Source organism: Tachyglossus aculeatus, chromosome 9 (genome assembly GCF_015852505.1).
Source record: "Tachyglossus aculeatus isolate mTacAcu1 chromosome 9, mTacAcu1.pri, whole genome shotgun sequence".
Lineage (NCBI taxonomy): Eukaryota > Metazoa > Chordata > Mammalia > Monotremata > Tachyglossidae > Tachyglossus > Tachyglossus aculeatus.
The window spans coordinates 21,059,315-21,078,899 of record NC_052074.1 but is presented as its reverse complement, the minus strand read 5'-3'; the positions used below and the strand labels follow the sequence as shown (position 1 = coordinate 21,078,899).

At 42.0% G+C, this 19,585-nt stretch overlaps 1 protein-coding gene across 1 annotated transcript in view; it reads right to left on the bottom strand.

The window, feature by feature from the left end:
• Positions 1-2,208: 2,208 nt before the first annotated feature.
• The window catches only part of PCSK2 (proprotein convertase subtilisin/kexin type 2), a 137,626-nt gene continuing 120,249 nt past the window's right edge, over positions 2,209-19,585 (bottom strand). The window contains exons 9-12 of the mRNA XM_038751447.1: positions 17,368-17,583; positions 14,012-14,112; positions 10,341-10,568; positions 2,209-5,115 (exon numbers count right to left, since the gene is read on the bottom strand). Of these exons, the coding sequence (XP_038607375.1) occupies positions 4,629-5,115; positions 10,341-10,568; positions 14,012-14,112; positions 17,368-17,583 (1,032 nt within the window). The 3' untranslated portion in view covers positions 2,209-4,628. The remainder of the gene's footprint in view (positions 5,116-10,340; positions 10,569-14,011; positions 14,113-17,367; positions 17,584-19,585) is intronic.

The window sequence follows — 19,585 nt, the reverse complement described above, 5'->3', positions numbered from 1 at the left end:
ATAATGGCAAGATGTATTTGCACTTTGGTGCTAGTCATCAACACTGGCTTTCATTTAAGTAAATAATCTTAATACACATGTTCTCTTGCTAAGCTGAACCCATTTTCATTTTAAGCAGCTATCAGTTCAACACCCACCAGGCCATAATTCTTCTGAGGCCCACTGAAATGCATTTTCTGTTTGAAGAATTCACAGTTTGTTAGTAGGCTCAAGACTAATGCCCTAATGCAGGCCAAGCACATTTTCAGGATCCCAGGCTCCACATCATATTCCTCACCATCGATGCTACAGGACAGAGTTTCACCTTGGCTCTGTGTTGCTGCTTTCCTAAAAAGGTAAATTATCATTATTGTTGTATTTGTTAAATGCTTACTATGTGCCTGGCACCGTACTAAGTGCTGGGGTGGATATAAGCAAATCAGGTTGGACACAATCCCTGTCCCACATGGGGCTCACAGTCTCGATCCCCATTTTCCCGATGAGGTCACGGAGGCACAGAGAAATGACTTGCCCAGGGTCACACTGCAGACAAGCGGCTGAGCCAGGATTAGGACCCGTGACCTTCTGACTCCCGGGCCTGTGCTCTAGCTACTACAGCATGCTGCTTCTCAAAAGAAGGGAAAAGAAGGAAGATTGTCCTGGCCCCAGCAGGATGCAGGCAAGTCCACTGGGTGGGATACAAGGAGGCCAGCTTGGAGGGAGGACCTGGAACGTAGTGGTGACAGGGACCAGACGCAGAGCAGCAAGGGGGACAAGGAGGAGGGACGGGGAGAGGGCAGCTTCTTTAGAGGCTTAAACCAAGGTGGCTATGCTCCATACCTGGGTTGAGTGCCGGTTACCTTTACAAATCATATACTTTATTTCAAAACGTTGGCTCTGTAGCTTGATTGAGTCTGCTTGCCAGTTTGCCTGCTTCCTGGACCCCCTTTGTCCTGGGCATATAGAAATGTTGGTGTTTGTTAAGCGCTTAATGTGCGCCAAGCACTGTTCTAAGCATCAGGGAAGAAACAAGGTTATCAGGTTGTCCCACGTGGGACTCGCAGTCTTCATCCCCGTTTTACAGATGAGGTAACGGAGGCACAGAGGAGTTCAGTGACTTGCCCAAAGTCACACAGCTGACAAGTGGCGGAGCTGGGATTTGAACTCACAACCTCTGACTCCCAAGCCTGTGCTCTTTCCACTAAGCCACGGTGCTTCTCATGCTCGTTTTCTATTTGGGCAGGAACTAGGAGAAAGGTAATGGAGTCAAGGACTAAGGCAGGGACTAGGTTTGGCAGCCTTTTCTTGTTACTAATGCCCACTTCCTCCCTCCACTGCCCACCTTATAACAGGCCTCCTTGAAAAGAATCCCAAGCCCTTTGTGTGTTGACATACCGTGGCCTGAAGAGAATTTTAAGGGAAGTAGCAGGAAGGCTCCAATACTGTGGCCAGGAAATAGGAGGCGGGCCAAGCAGCCCTCACCTAGTCCCAGTGGATTAGACAAAAGTCTTTCAGTTTGAATCCCAAGCCACTGGGCATGAGAGTCACAGTTCCATTCAATTATTCACTTGTGGTTGGAATTTGCAGCATTGTCTCTTGCAGTTTATATTTAAAAGAATAATGATTTATGAATTGCACACTCAGTTCTGCCAGAACACGTCTATTCACGAGGCCTAGTGGATAGAATGGGATGGGAGAACATGGGAACTTCTGCATGTGCCTGCCGCTGTACTGGGAGAAATGGTGACTGGAGAAATAATTGTGCCATCAGTGCAAGGTTTTGGACGTGCGGCGAGTACTACAATGTAAGTTTTCCGCAACACAGAGTTCTGCAGGAACTCAACCCACATGTTATTGTAGAATTGGTTGTACCTAAGACAGAAATATTAAAAAAAATTCCTAAATTAAAAGTTCAGGCTTATTTGTGAGGGTGAGGTAGCATGATCCCTTTATTCATCAAAAGCGATTGGTTTTGGGCCAAGCCCGATAATCATCTCTGATACATTCCACCCAAATCCCCATTATTCAGTACCCGGAGACTTACTACGTGCTTATCTCCTCCAAGAAGTCATCATTAATAAATAGACTGGATTATTACTTTTTTTGCAGGTACTCAATGTAAGACAGTGTCCAATGTTATCAAGAGATAACTGTTTTGATTTAGAGATTTGAATTATTCACAAGTCGATTGGAACTGGCTTTAATGAAATATACAGCACATCCCACATAGCTTCTGGTAGGTAATGTTTTATTATAGAGCCTCCTTTTTATACAACATGTCTCTATTGTACTTTGATTGTAAAACAGCATCACAAGGGATTGATATTTTAACAATCTAAACCTGTCTTCATCGTTTTCCACGAGGTTTCACTTTTTTATATATAAATGACTATAAATTAACTGCATCAGGGATACCATAAAAACAAATGCTATTGGACATTTTCCAATGTTTTTATACTGATGCAAACAAATGGAATAGAGACCAAGGATTTATATATAATTCTCTATATAATTATATACTGTATTCTCATATCAAAACTTACCATTTCTATTAAGAAGCTTAATATGTTAATCTCTAATTTCATAAATTACCATCATTGTGAAAAATATGAACAGCCATTTTATAATTTTGCTGCTATATAAGACATTTAATGTTTTTACAGAAAACTGCAAAATTACAGGACTATAATGTGAATTTAATGTACACTTCCAGCTAAATCTCCACAAGGATGTTTCAACCTTTCATACGTTTAAAGACTTTTATTGATGATCTCTGATCTTTTAGTAAGTACACATACACACATTTTATGTATATTTGTTTGTATGTACACATATAGAAAGTATAGGTATACACACATGCATACACATGTATATATTATACATATGTAGATAAGTATTTGTGTGTTCATGCACACATAGTGTCCTTTGGTTTATTTTCAGACCCTCAAAATGAAATGAATTTGATTTCAGCTTTGGGAACCAAAATTTTTAAAGATCATCTTTAGCAGGTGGTACATTTTCTAATGAAATTGGAAATGTCAAAAACTGAATTTAAAAATCTTAAGAGTTGCAAACTAAAAAAAGCCAAAAAAACCTCAGTTATTATACTGGACTTAGTCTGCAACGTATCAAAATGAACAGAAAAAGACAAAGCAGACTTGCCTAGCTCTTCTTTAAGTCATTCCCATAAATGCTAAACCTCCTAGACTCAATAGGCTCTTCAGAAGTGGAAATGAGGGAGATATTCAGGAGAACATAAACAATTCAGATTAATTTCCTTTGAGTATGTGTGAGGAAGGGCTTGGTAAAGAACAAATTGGAGGAAAAAAATCTCAGAAGAATCATTTGAGAATTAAATTGAGACAGCCTATAGGGGTAAATTTCGTGCATCTACACTGTAGATGATGTCCATTTCTTTACTAGTTTCTCTGACTTCCAGGATGGTCAAGCCATGTTTTCATGTGTATTGGCCCCAGGAATGAATCTTTCCTCAAAGCTACATCCCTCTTTGACATTACGTTCCCTTTGCAAGGGTTGTAAACTACCCAGACATGCAAGAGAGGACCAGTTCCCAGATGATGTATTCAACTAACCACTTCACATACATCCCAGATACTTAAATGGTGCTTAAAAATTGGTTTCATTGTTCAACCGAGCACAGAGATCCTAACCAGTGATCTTCCTGTTTAAAAAAATCAAATCTACATTATATTGTTGCAAAACCAAGGCATCCTTTATTTTGTGCACTTATATAACATCAAACTGCTCTTTAGAAAGGGAGGTTATAGTTTTTAAAACTGCATTTCAACAGAAACCTTTCCTGCCAACCTTCACCTATTGTAAAATTTTGACAGTCACGTTATAAGCCCCAGAAAATAGGGGTTGAGAATGAAATGCAGGCTGACAAAATGCAAACAAGTTATTCTGCTTGAAAGGAGGCTGCTGAAAGGAGAACCCAGCAGAAATGGTTTGTTTTTACCGTGGTGACTGATCAGTCCCCAAACCTATGTGCTTTAGCAAATTTCTTAATCTTAACTGATAATAGTTGAGTGATGAATTAATGGACCTCTAGATGATGCCTTCAGAATGTGTTATCTCAAAAATACATCCAGTTATCCTCACGAGTGCAATGGGATTCTTTTAAAAATAAAACAGTAAAACACCTTGACTAAGGAGCAGGTGGGCTTGACAGCACATGGTGGGAACTTTAAAGCTCGCTCTCTCTCTTCAACCATATTCAGAGATAGACATGTTTGGTGCTACAAAGTTCAGATTTTAAAATTTCTTTTTCACCCCTTATATAACATTTACCACACACACATATACACACACACACACACACACCAAAAAAAGGGATAAGCTGCCATAGATTTGTTTGCAAGGTATTACCTATTTGAACAGCACAGAAAATCATTTACAGTCACAAAGTGTACGTAGGAATTAGTAAGGAACAATAAATCTGTGGTTCAAAGTGTAAAATAAATACCTCTGTGGTAATGAGTCTTCCTTGACCCTGCAGAAGAATTTAAATCAAGAGAAATGGACTCATCGGTGGAGATGATTAATTTTTGCCTAAGAGAAAGATGGAAAGCGGAAAGATGTGAAGAGGACTTGGGCTAGGAAACGAAGGTGAAGTGAGACATGCCGTGCTAGTTCTTACTCAGAATGCTCTTAAGACTTCTCTCCACAGCTTCGTCTAATTCTTCTTCCAGCTCTTCCTTCTTGGACATTGCCAGTTTGGATTTGTAATCCCTCACTATTTGGTCTATGTAAGGGGCGCTCTGAGTTCCATGAAGCATCAGTGTCCATTCCTTCAGCAGTCCCCTCTGGGGAGCGCTCCCAATGAACCCAATGTCCAGAATCCATGTCCCTCTGGCGTCTTCCCCCCAAGTGTGTGTGGTCATGAAAGGCCACTTGTCAAAACCCACCTTGGAGTCATCATCTCTTGGTCGTCGGCTGAGCAAAATGGATTTGGTGCCCATTGGGGATGTCATGTTGATGTTCAGGTCTCCTCTTCTTGTAGTGTTCACGGTTATGACGGCTTGAACATGTTCGAGATAGCGGACAAAGTTTTCTTTCCCCTCACAAGCATCAGTCGTGAGTCTCAGAACCAACTTGCCACTCGATGGTATTTTCCTGAGGGCAAAATAACATTCGGGCACATTAAGCGGTGAAAAAATTCTAGCTTAGCTGGAAGAAAAGATGAGCAGTTTTATTTACGAGTAGCTCTCTCTGAAGCCATTTGCTCTGAGGAATTCATTTTATTTGGGGACGATCTGAGGACTCACGCTATGGTTAGGTTTAGATTTGCTGACTGGATTGAGTTCCCCTGGGGTTCAGTTGACTTAATGAGCTCTTGGGGGACTTTGCCTGAAAGTGAGTGAGAGTGTGTGTGAGTGTGTGTGTGTGTGTGTATTGGGGTCGGGGAGAGGAGGGAGGAAGGGGAGTGAATCCAGGAGAACGTGGTCTCCTGGTGCAAAGTAAACAATGAGGATACAAATATAAGATCACTGCCACCATCACAGCATACCAGCTTCAACCATTCCACGTGGTTTTTTTTCCCACTTTTATTGATGGTATTTGTGTTGTTTTCTTTATGGTATTTGTTGAGCACTTACTATGTGCCAGGCACTGTACTAAGCACTGGGTTAGATACAAGATAATTGGTTGGACACAGTGCCTGTCTCACATAGGGCTCACAGTCTTAATTCCTATTTTACAGATGAGATAACAGGCACGAGAAGTTAAGTGACTTGCCCAAGGACACCCAGCAGGTATGTGCTGGGGCAGGGATTAGCAGTCCCACGCTGGCCCATGCTGCTTCACTTTGCCAAGGGCTGTACTAAGCATTGGGATAGACTGTGAGCCCGCTGTTGGGTAGGGACCGTCTCTATATGTTGCCAACTTGTACTTCCCAAGCGCTTAGTACAGTGCTCTGCACACAGTAAGCACTCAATAAATATGATTGAATGAATAATCAGGCCAGACACAGCCCCTGCCCTACATGGATACACAGTTTAAGTGGGAGGGAGAACATGTATTGAATCCCCACTTAACTTCTCTGTGCCTCAGTTTCCTCATCAGTAAAGTGACTTGCCCAAAGTCACCCAGCAAACATGGGGCAGGGCTGGAATTTTCTAACCTTTTAGCCCAACCCTAGCAGCCATTCAGTCTGGCTGAATCAAAGCGTGGTTTTTCCTCTGGTTCACTTGCTGAGGATTTCCTTGCCTCCTCTTGCTTCTCCTTTTCTTGAGCCTTCGGATTGGCTCAATCCGCCTGGGAAAGAGCTCACTCCTTAGTCCAGACAGTGCTTTAAAAGAAACCTGAATCCTTTCCCTCTCCCCTAACTCCACACAAGCTGCCTGGGCCAGTTTGAGCTGAGGATCTGCTTCAAACTGAATATCTTAAACGAAAGAGCTCTAGTTCACCCCAGAACTCCTCAGTTTATTCCCCTAGAAGTGGTCTGGCTCTACCAAGGGTGGAGCGTAGGTCTTTAGAGCTCCTTGCCCCAGCCCTCTCCTAATCAACTGCTAGTTGCTCCACTATGACAGCCATTTCTCCAACCTCATGAGTGACCTGGATAGTTTGCAGACTCTGGGAATATGGTAGCAGCAGCCCTATGCCAGCGTAGTCACAAAATATACAGCTCAGGCCTCAGTTTCCAGATCATCCGGGTGCTAAGCGCTTAGTACAGTGCTCTGCACATAGTAAGCGCTCAATAAACACAATTGATGATGATGACAACCTTCCATTTTATGTATTTTCTCTATTTCTTCAACAGAGAAAAGGTAGAATGGAGGACGTCTCTCTAGGGCTGAGTAATCCAGGTGAGAATGCCTATAACAGCAATGCAAGGAAGAGCTGTGAATTCTATTACTAGCTTGGTGAGTCGTTCTTTTTACAGATAGTACTAATTGGCAAAAGCTTGAGTGAAATTGAGTCTCATAAGCAATACCCATCAAATCCTTGCTTTTATCTGAATAATGCTGTTCATCTTGAAGTACGTTTTAGGTATTGTATCAAGATAATAAATCACCTTGCTATTACCACTATTAACAGTGTGTTTAAAATACAGGCCTAATCTTTTCTTTTTTTCCAGTCTGATTAACCATAGACTTGGTAGTGGCAGCTAGGGATGGGATCAAGCTCTCAATCCATTTAAAAGTCAATTAATTTTGAACCTAAAATAAAATTAGCATTGTTACTGTGGTAAAAATGGAAAGTTCTTCTCTGGCTCTAAATAATAATGGCATTTTTATTAAGCGCTTACTATGTGCAAAGCACTGTTCTAAGTGCTGGGCACTGTTAAATCAGAAATGCAGCAGAAGTATTAGTTGGAAATCAGAACCACAGACTCCCGTGGCCCAAGTGCTACTACAGCACGTCAGAGTAAGGGCTTTGAGGTGTTGCTCCTTGCACTTTTGCTCTCTCTGACATGCTGTAGAAACCATTTGTGCTATGACATATTGTGACCTAAAGTTGTATTATGAATCAGGGATAGTCCAACAATATTTTTCAGGAGGATTCTGATGTTTGTTTGGAGATGGTGATTAGAATGGCTTCTTTGAAATCTTGGGTTGTCATTTTTCAGTTTTTCATATGTTATACTAAAACCCCTGAGCTGACATGAAGTCCCCTACTTGCATGCAGATTTCTCCAGGCCAGCCCGCCGGTTCAGGTGCGTTTGCATTTTTTTGTCACTGACTGCCTCGGAAGTTGGAACTAAGGTCACGCCTTCACATTTTGAAATTATCTGAAAAGTTTTAAAAGTTAGTGAATTCTAGGATGCTTTTATGTTACATGTGTAATCTTTTGATGTTGAACTGCTTGAATGACTAATCTTCATGGCCTTCGATTTTATTCCAAATTTTATCCCAGTTCTAAAATTGGAAATCACGTTAAGAATTTCTCCACATTGTTTTGTGGTAGCAATGACTTCAAAATGCTGCTGCTGATGAGGCTTTGGGACTTTTTAAAACTAGGCAGATAATGAACTCCATAATTTGGCATTCCTCAAAGCAACTGGACAGTGCTGGTTTGGATGTTTATTCTGAACACTTCTTAATAGCCCAATTCACTAATTCTGGCTAAACTTCTCTAAAAATCATTCTTTAAGCTTATTCTTTGCCTGGAAAGATTATTAAATATGTTGATATAGCTAAGTCTTGTCAATTTTCTTGGGCCCAGACTGTTTTAGCCAAGGGCCTTTTAGTGCTATCCTATACTTTGTTGTTTGTGCTCAATTTAATACAAGTTGCCGTAGTACATAATAATAATGATGGCATTTGTTAAGCGCTTACTATGTGCAACACACTGTTCTAAGCGCTGGGGAGGTTACAGGGTGATCAGGTTGTCCCACACGGGGCTCACAGTCTTAATCCCCATTTTACAGATAACAGGCACAGAGAAGTTAAGTGACTTGCCCAAAGTCACACAGCTGGCAATTGGTGGAGTGGGGATTTGAACCCATGACCTCTGACTGCAAAGCCTGTGCTCTTTCCACTGAGCCACGCTGCTTCTCATATCTCCAATAGGGTCCAGGATTTGCAAATTTTTTTTCCTCAGCCACCCCCCACCCCCAGCTCTGTCAATAATACCCTCCCAAGTTTATGGTGGAGAAACCTGGGCACGGAGGGATTAAGTAGATTCTAAGAGTCACCCAGCAATTTAGAACATTATTTTTAGAAGGCTCGTGGAAAGGCAGAAAATATGAATTAATGATTTTCAGAAGTGAAGAGACATATACTTTGGGTTGAACTAATCTTTTATCCTCAAATATGAGTTTATGTAGCATAAAAAGAGAGTTGTTCTTTAGTGCTGAAACAAATAGCTCTTGTCTTTATATAGACAAAATGATGAATGCTACTGTTGTTCAAAGGGAGACAATTAATTTGTAAACCATTTCTGTTACTCTAGTTTTATACAGATTCACTAGAAACCATTTTGTCTCAATCCCAGCATGCATAGGGCACAGAATCCTTAAATTTCCCATATTTCTTTAGTTGCCTCAATACCCCCACCATTTGTAAACTGCAGATTCTCTTCTGGTTTCTCTTAATTGACATTGTTGCTAAGACACATTTTGCCTTGTGTTCACAACTAAATATAGACCTTGTTCCTGAAGCAATGCCTACTTAGGAAAATAAAGCAATTAGCCCCATTGAGGTAAATGCTAGCATCCCATCTCAGTTTTATAGAACCTGTGGAGGCTGGGGTTGTAACTCGTTTCTTTTTCTGTTCTTAATATGTCATATGGAGGAAATGCAGATCTCTAATTTCAATCTCTGCAGAAAGAAGGGCTTCCTGCTGCCTTAGATTACCTTTACAAAAACTTCACATACTTGGGGAACATCAATATGTACAGAAGGAAAAGTAAAGAAGGGTGATTTCTTGAGGAGAGGGAGGGTTGGCATGTTATCTGGTAAGTTTCTTACCCTTGCTTGCAAGACTGCTTAAACAATTAATTTTGTACAATCTGTCACTTATAGAAGATGCAGTCAATATATTGCATCCTGCATCAGACAGAGCGAATAGTTTGTGGAAGTCTGGCCCCTATGGGGTACTGTCCTCTTCTCAAGGATGAGGTACCCTTGGACCCCAAGATATTACTATTTTGTTTCCAACTCAAATTGCCCTAGTAACCAACATCAAAAGCCCAGAGGATTTAGAGTGAATCCTTGCTATATATTGGGCCAGGAACCTTTCTTTGAAAGTTACATTTTGGGGAAAAAAATGATTTTGCTCTATTTGGATGAGTAATGGTAACTGATTTAGGACTAGCTTTTAATACTATCTGATATCAACACTCAAAAGTAAAAACCTCCAGCACCTTTTAATGTTGTGCATATGCAGTTCAAGAAATATTGCCCAGCCTGGAAATATGGAGTTTTTCCTCATTTCATTGCCTTGTCTAGTGTTCCCTAAAGCCTCGCTCAGGAGAGGATGTGTAACTGTCATGTATTGAGTGACAGGAGCCCCATCCCTCTGCAGACACGAGGGGGGAGAAGCCAGACTATAGCCAGTGTTGCACAGTCTCAAATCTGAAATGAGGAAAACCCCTGCCCCTCAGGTCACCTGACCCAGAAGGAAAGCTGTTGGAGCCGAAAGCTAAGTCTAATAGCCTTATAACAAAGACTAAAGAGAAATTGCTTTTAGCTGTGAACTGCTAATAGTTGCATTTTCAACCCTCGGTGCCCCTTCAAGTACACTGCCTAGAAACCCAGTTATGCACCTAGGGTAACTGACAGGACATGACTGGACTGGCAGTTACAGTGCCATTCAGTGTCTATGTTCTTTGGTCACTGCAGGGAAATAGGGGCATTCACTGCCTTGGGAGAAAGGGATTAAATATCTTCACTCACTCAGGCTCCTGAACTGAACCTCCAACGCAGTGAAACCTCTCAGGCACCGTCTTCCAGTCCTTGGCCATCTTCACCATCGCCCCTGCATCAAGGACCCCGTAGCCAAACAAGTGGTTGAACTCCAGGCCAACCCCATTTCGCCGCCACTGATGGACCTCATCATGAAGTTGGTTCCTTTTGGAGGTGAGCACAGTCAAGTGTTGCATGTCTCGCCACGTCAGATCCATGCTAGAAAAGGAGGAGAGCAGAGAATGTCAAGTTGAATTGCTGAGCACTAAGGTGTCTAAGGGCATTTTCTGCTAGATAAGAAGGAATAATGGGTCACTGTGCAGGCTATTGTAAGGCTTTCTAGTAAAGAAATGGTGCTTGGCTTAGAGAGATCCATCCCCCGAGAATCTCTGATAGATAGAAGCCAGAGGATCTATGCTCTACACTGGAAATCTTTTTGGGTTTTTTTGGACAGTAGAAATGGATCAATCAGTTATATTCACTGAGCTCTTACTGTGTGCAGAGCACTGTACTAACAGCTTAGGAGAGTACAATATAACAAAGTTGGTATACATGTTCCCTGCCCACATCGAGCTTACCATCTAGAATATGAATAAGTGGGTCCCACATTAAATGCAATGTTAAGAGTTCTGACTGGTAATCTCCTACTGACCCATAATCTTTTGCTTGAAAGAATATTTGTTTTAATAGTTCTGCAGACTTCTTGAATGTAGAAAAACCCCTTGAAGAAGTTTTCTGATGAAATGAACAGTTCACAGTGGAAATAGCTTACAATTTTGAAAGTTCATATCTGCTAGACTTGTCTGCTAGAATTAAATTTTGATTTAATTGTGCAAAAAGTATCAAAAATGACAAGAGATGGAATTACAGTAGAGAGCTGTCTGACCTACAGCTAGTTCGGATAACTGAAAATAAACTTTGGATTACTGAAGAAAGGAAATTGCCTCAACTAATAGGAACTGAGAGCAGATCAGATAAGCAAAAATTCAGGTAGATTCTGTGGACAGCCATCCACCCAACTTTGTTCAGCTAACCAAAGTAAGGTGCAGGGAGAAAGGATGGGGAATAGTGGGCGGTGGTCATGGTGTAGTATTCTCTACCCCACTCTCCTTCAATTTAATAACACCAGATATTCGTCCTAGTGATATGGAGAAATGATGACTACAAGAATGAGTCCCAGACAAACTGTGGCATCTCTAAGTAGCAGGATCTTTTTGTAATTGTCACCTCCCACATTTCTACTCCAACAAAACCAAACATTTAGCTTGAATGGCCCCTTGCATATAAAAAATGCTATTTTAGATGTGATGATTGCTCTAGACAACACTAGAGCAGTAACACCAGTGTCTTGAAATCTCTAGATATGGAAGGAGAAAAAAATGCCCTGGAACCCCAGTATACACTGGTGAGACACTGTGAGCTCTGAGCTCAGTGGGGCTTAACCTACCCCAGGGATGTTTTCCAACTGCACTACAAACTCCCGAGGACACCCAGTGCAAGGATGAAGCATAATGTCCTCCTACAATGTCCAAGGGAATGAATGGAGACAGGGACTCACATATTTTCCTGCTCCCTCCCTGAGGGGGAGGGGACTTCAGACAACTTAAAATTACCATTCATTGTTTTAGTCAATGTGGACATACCCTAAGGACAACTGTATTTGAGGGAAGAGAGAAAGAAAAGGGAGGAGAGGGAGTGGGGAAAGCTGAGGTAAGGGATACTAAGATAGTAAGAGAAGAGGAGGAAATATATAATGAGGAAAAGTCAAATGGGGAAGAGGAATAGAACAGGAGAGCAAGGAAGAAGGGGAAAGAGGTAAAAGAATAGAGAGGAGGAGGATTTTATTCTGATCGGTTCATTTCCCCATCTTCATTTTGTTTTAGCAGATCCACTTCTGGAAGGTCTAAATTTCCTTAACTTGGTTTCTTGGACCATGGGCTAGTTTGTGAGATGATTGTGCTGAAAATAAATTAAAAATGCCTAAGCCTGAACTGATTTCTCCCTCATTCTTACAGGCTGGAAGAAACAGATGCATGATTTGAGAGTGTGACCAAAATATTCGTTTCAAATGAGTCGTCACTGATTTGCTTTCTAACAAACTTCATTCTCAGTGACCCAGTACAGAAAAGCGACAATATCAGAATCGAAGTTTAACCATTGACAATCGATCCTGGACAAATTGGATCATTCAGGGGAAGGGTTTAGGGAAAGGCATTGAGGAACTGGTTTGAGTCTTGGTGTGCCTATTACTTTACCTTTGATCTCCTCTGGTCTGTAAGCTCACTGTGGGCAGGAATTGTGTCTACCTAATCTGTTGTACTCTCCCAAGCACTTAAGACATCGCTCTGTACCCAGTAAGTGCTCAATAAATATCACTGATTGATTAATCCTTGACTGATTGCTGTTTGACAACCTGTCAGAGTTGAATAAAGCCCAGGTGTAACTTGGGAAGTCAGCAGGAATAGGAGGTGATCGTTTAAAATGATAGAACAATGAATGGACTCCCCACGAGCCTCTCATATCATCCATACTTCAGGGAGAGCAGGAATGGCAGAAAGTGACTACAATTACCAGTGTCTTTTTCCAGCAACTGGATAGTCAAGAAGAACCAGAGGAATGACTCCTCATTTCCTCTCAGTAGCTCATTTCTCTCAGAAGAGAAGAAATGTTGGGTTAACAGTATTACAGTCACGTCATTGTCAGCAATAAAGCTAATAAGAATGAGGATAGTATCAGTCTCCATAAATATTTTTGAGAATCTACAATGTGCACTGCATTCATCTTAGCACATATTATGAATTTATGTAGAATATGAAAGAACTTTTCTTTCAAGGAGCTCCAAGTGCATCACTTACCAATTAATTTACCTACATAAAACTCTTGTGAGTTATTTTTTACAGGCAAAGAGAAGTTAAATGGGGGCAGGGAACGCATCTACCAACTCTGTTCAATTATGCTCTCCCAAGTGCTTAGTACAGTGCTCTGCACATAGTAAGTGCTCAGTACATACCATTGATTGATTCATTAAAGGGCAGAGAGCCCCAGCAGCATATACAATGGGGAGGGCATAAGGTAATCAGGCAGGTATAGTTAACCAGAGCAGTGATTAAGTGAGCTCTCCTGGTGGACGGCATTGCTCCTATTCCACCCCCTCTTTCCCAACCACTGTACGATAAGGCAGAAAATCCTTTTAGACTGTGAACCCACTGTTGGGTAGGGACTGTCTCTATATGTTGCCAATTTGTACTTCCCAAGCGCTTAGTACAGTGCTCTGCACATAGTAAGCGCTCAATAAATACGATTGATGATGATGGTTTGCAGTGGGATGAGATGATGGCACCAAGCCAGTTTTTAGTGCCTGCCTAATACAGCTCCATCTTCAACCTGCCAGTGCAGCTAGAGCTAACAAGAAAGATGTGGTCCAAGATCCCCAAGTCCTGAAAATGTCCATATATCCCATTATACCGGGGAAGTCTAAACACATCAAACTCGGGGGCAGGAGCTGAGGACCTGGTCCTGTGAGTTTGTTACCCCTGCTGGCAACAAACTCTCAAGCCTGGTTTTCTGCCTCAGCTCCAAGCAGGTGTGTAGCTCTTTAATTCTTGCTCACTCCCACCCAACATCCACCCCCTCGATAGAAGGTGTATATGCGGTTTACATACTTAGCCTCCAGGGCCAATGCAAACACACCAGCAGCTTCAGGAGCAGCAGCAGATGTTCCAGAATGACGTAAGGTGCAGTTCCCATATAAATCCGTGGTAGCCTAGAAGGGAAGATGTTTCAAGCATGAATCGGATGAGCAATATCACATTTAGAAAAACTGCAGATTCAAAACTATTTGGAGAATGAATAGACACTGGAGAACTTGGGGGTAGCCATTCACGCAGAAGCCATTTCCTTTTCTGGAGAATTTCCAAAAACAGATTCGTCAAGCAGAAATGTATCAAAGGGGACATTTGCAGATGTCTAGACAGTAATGATTCTCGTAAAAATCGTGCAGTTTATTGTGCTTAGATAATGCAAGCAATGAATGGGCTACATTTACCCTGCTGCCCTTCTTTGTTGGAGGAAAACTTAATGAGCTAAATTTCAAAGAACTTTTCCTCCCCACAAACTTTCATTTCAGTAGCTGAGACAGTAAACATCGGAATTCAGATTTATGTATGTGTTTAGACGTTCAAGTAACCCCTGGTCCTTCAGAGCAAACTCAGGCGGCCACATTTTTGAGGAAAAGAATCCACATAGAATTCCCTAACTTAAAAGTTTGAAGAAAAAAAGCAAAATAGGGTAAAGGAAGGGGGGGAAAAAAAACACAAAATGGTCCCCAGGAGGATTTTAAAAGAAGGGCCAAATTCTCCCGTTGGCCCTATTCTTTGAGCTGGGAGCCAAAAAGGGAGCTGCTGTAAACTGGGGAACGGTAAAGAATGTCTCTGCTTTTCCCCAGGGTAGCACACCCTGGTGATACATTCATTAATTCATTCAATCATATTTATTGAGCACTTACTGTGTGCAGAGCACTGTACTAAGCGCTTGGGAAGTACAAATCGGCAATATGTAACATATCAGCAACATACATCTTTGGGGGTGGGGTTGGGGACAGGATGGACATGTACCACCTCCTATTTTTCTGGGGTGCCTGGACTGCTCCTCTTCCAGCATGAATTTCAGTGGGACCCAAATAGAACAAGCTTTGGAAGTGGCTGTGGGCATTACCAGGCCCAGGAAAGTAAAGTCTTTCCCTACCATATTCCTAGCAAGCACCTGTTGGCACGGGGTGGCAAAATTTCAGCTTCTAACTGGCACTGGGTGGCAAAATCTCAGCTTCTAAGTCCTCTGGGAGGAACCACTGATTGGAATGTGCTCTCTGCTAGAGCTTTTCAAGGGAAAAATCACAAAGGTCTTAGGAGAAATGGCTCTCTGAGCCATGGACAAGTTTTTCCTCTATCTCCAGCTGTATCTAGAGACTAGTGCGGTGATAAAGCTGCAGAAGTAACTATGTATTTTTATTCTTTTTCTTGCCTCATCCAGTTCATACTTATAACAACATTGCTAAGTTTATAGCTGTAACTTCTACACAACAGCAAGTATAAAATCCAAAAGTCCACATGGCAACTGAAATGAGTACAGATGTGCCACGGGAATGACCTGAAATCTAAATTCTGTTTGCTATTAATTCATCTCACATTCTAATGATCAAATAATTTAAATCAACAACTTCTTCTCAGAATCTTTTCCTTGATATTGGTTCTGAGGGTATTGCCCAGGATAAATCTGTAACTTCACAACTGTAACTCCAGCCAATAAGAACAACCTTCTGCAGAATTTAGTTCTGAGCAGAAGCTATCATTTTACTTAAACTGCATTGCTTTTCCTCTTCAAGCTCTTTTTTAAAAATGTCTTTAAAATTTGAAGTTATACCTCAAGAAAGTCAAAATATTAGACATGACTTAGTAGGTTGAGCAAATAGAGCTAAGAATAGATTACTTACAAGAAGCAGCATGGCTTAGTGGAAAGCATGGGCTTGGGAGTCAGAGGACATGGGTTCTAATCCTGGGTCTGCCACTTGTCTGCTGTGTGACCTTGGGCAAGTCACTAAACTTTTCTGTGCCTCAGTTACCTCATCTGTAAAATGGGGATTAGGACTGTGAGCTCCACGTGGGACAGCCTGATTACCTTGTATCTACCCCTGCGCTTAGAACAATACTTGGCACATAGTAAGTGCTTAACAAATACTATTATTATTATTATTATTATTTTGTTTAAGATGTCTAATGCTCAGTAGATCTTGGTAGGTTCAAGCTACTTCCACTTTGGAGCTCTCTTCCTTGTTTGTTAAAGAAATAAATGCTAGAATCCCTACATTTTTGTCCAACTATATAAAAGAAGTATTCTTTTACATTATGGAGAGTTAGAAAAAAGCATGGGGAAAGAATGACAGGCTACGTGCCATCAGCTTGGGTGCACCCACGCACACACATACATCTGAATAGCAGAAAACATTCCTCGACCAAGTGAACAGGGGGTTGCCAAGCTCTTCCATGAAGCCAGGCACTGTTGGGAAACATAACTCCTGCATTAATTCCTTGGCATTCTGGATCCTCCGTGTGCATGGTATGCACAAGGATGGAGAAAAATAGACATTGAATATTCTAAATTGACACCGTGTCTAGCTCAGGTGGGGCTGAAATATAATTCCCTGGGTAGCCGTAACTCAGGTTAATTCATTGTCTGGGCAGGGATTACAATTTCAAAGGCTCATGAATAGAGAAGAATGAATCAGTAACTAGAAAAGACAATCTATGTAGGCAGAGAGCAAGGAAGTTCACTTGCTTTGTTCACAAAATGCCCACCCTTGGCCTTATCAGGAGCTAGAAAAAAATTCACTTAACAGAGGCGCACTGTTTCTTTTTTAAGGAGGCAGTGTCCAACACTTCAACTCACCAAAAGTGACTTGGCAACCAAAGTAATAGTAATAACAGCTCTCTTGCACTTTAATTCTCAAAGAAGTTTTATTTCTAGACCCTAATTTTGCCTTGACAGATAGGGAGGAGGGCAGGCACTGTCATTTCCATTTTGCAGATGAGGCGACTGAGGCCCATCCAGATCACTCAGCCAATCAGTGGCAGAGGTGACCCTAGAAACCGGACTTCCCTGACTGGTAACTCATCAAACAGGGAAGCAGTGTTGCCTAGTGGAAAGAGCACAGGCCCGGGAGTCAAAGGCGTTGGGTTCTCATCCCGGCTTCCCCCATTTATCTGCGGTGAGACCATGGACACGTTATTAAAATTCTCTGAGCCTCAGTTTTGTCATCTGTAAAGTGGGGATTAAATCCAGCTGTAAAGTGGGGCTTAAATCCCACTCCCTCCTACTTAGACTGTGAGCCACATGTGGAACAGGGATTGTGTCCAACCTGATTATCCTGTATGCACCCCAGTGCTTAGCATGTAGTAAATGCTCAATAGATACCATTAAAAAACACACACCCACAAGAAAAACACCCAGTAATCTGAATACTCACCACCCCAGCTTCTGGGTTCCTTTTCCGCCCATTGCTGAAAGTGGAGGCTAAGGTTGATGAGCAGCTCTCATCATACAGAGCAGTCCGACCGTCATTAATGGCTGAATTGATGGAGATGGTCCACATACTTGAGGCATAGCCATCACAGTTACAGTCATCGTAACTCCCTCCATCCCCAGACGCCCATACATAGATGCTGCCTTTGCCGCCACGACCCTGAGAGAAAGAAGGGAGAGATTAAAACCATCCCACTCAACAGTGCTACAGTGTCAATCCCACATCTGTCTGCCACAGGGCCGCAGGACTCAATGGACTTAAATGGATGCAACCCAAGTAAGATGTGTACATCTTGCCTTTGAGCCACATTTCCTCAGCAGTTACAGATTTTTAAAAATTGAAATCTTGCAGCCTCAACTTCTGAGCGGAATGCTTTCAGCAGTAATAGTAGTAGAAGTACCAGTAATGGCATTCACTGGTGATCTACTGAATGCAGAGCACTGTACTTAAAGTACAACAGAAGCTCAAAAAACAGTCCCTGCCCACAAGGAGCTTACACTTAACTAGGAAATGTGTTCTTTGCTCAGAATCAATGAGTCTTCTGTATCTGGAACTTATGTGATGAATACCAAAGGACCTTTTCTGGAGGTCTTTGAAAGTAGGAGACGTTCTCAGATGGTTTAGGCATGGTTCTGTCTGACAGCAAGGGGATGACCTAGTTAACCTTTCAAAGTCCCTACCAGCCCCAAAGTCCCGTGAAATATTAAGAATGTATGGGAGCAGGTACGAGAACATAGATAGGCTCAGCACATGTTCATAGAATGTATTTCCATGGAAAATGCAGGATTTTAAAAAGACAACTAGGAATAAAATCAAGCCACCATCTTCTAAAAATGATCTGGGTTTTCATTTACTAGATCTGAGGTGGGCAGCGAGAAGAGAGAGAACTGTGGATGGAGAGAAAGTGTTCTTTCTGAAGGTGGGATTGGGGCAGTTGGACCGAGTGGCTCAGTGAATATTTAAATCCTCCATCTGCTCTAGTAATGTGAGTGGAGAGAAAGAGGAAGGTTGGTGAAAGAGGAAGAGAGAGAAAGAATGTGCATATGCAGAGAGAGCGTGCAGAGGCAGTGTTTGAGAGAGAGGAGATAATGAATACATGAATGAAAACCTGTGTTTAAAACATCTGTTTGGGAGCATCTGGAGCAAATATATGATGAAAATATGGAGTCTTTTGAAGAATGAAAGAACTTAGCCAACAGGTTACCGTAACTGCAACCCCAGGCAAATAGTGGAATGGTGGGCTGAGAGTCAGTTCTGATTTTGCACCATTTAGGTATTAGTTGAGAAGAAAGAGTGAGATTTTGATTGCTGGTTCAATTGGCTGCAGAGTCACGGCAGCCAGCATTAACTAAACTACAGATTCCAACTACATCTGAGAATGCAATTTCAGTCTTTGGGCTGAAATGATGCTTCTGAAAGGCTCTTGAGATCCTCTCTGACGTGGCAGCAGGAATAGTCTGCCAAGAACGCCAACTCAGTGTCTTGCCAACTGGCTCTGATTAGATTTTAGCAGGCAGCACTTGAGCCCGCTCTCCCCCAATCCAGATTAATCATCTTCTCGCCTGCTTTCCTCTCCCCCACTTCACAGATAGCTGTGAGAGACCCCCACCTCCTGCAGGGAGTCCTGACCCAGCAATCTCTGCAAAGTTATTTCTCTATTTTACTTGTACATATTTACTATTCTATTTATTTTATTTTGTTAATATCTTTTGTTTTGTTGTCTGTCTCCCCCTTCTAGACTGTGAGCCCGCTGTTGGGTAGGGACCGTCTCTATATGTTGCCAACTTGGACTTCCCAAGCGCTTAGTACAGTGCTCTGCACACAGTAAGTGCTCAATAAATACGAATGAATGAAGACGATTGAATGAATGAATGAATGATGGATAGTTGGGGCAGGGGTGGGGAGGAGGGAGAGAGTGAGAGAGAGAGTGTATGTGTGTGTGTGTCTCATGGTCACACACAGGACTGAATAGACACCCCTGGATTTCAGATGGAAATGCCACTGGGGTTTCTTTTTGCTGTTTCATTAAATATCCTGAGCTGTTTATCTCAAGAATAATTTTGCAGGTTTTTGGATGGATGTGTGTAAAGGAGTTCTCCCTTGGGGTAAAAATACCAATTGAAACATATTGCCTTCATTAGCAGTTCTCCACAAAGATATG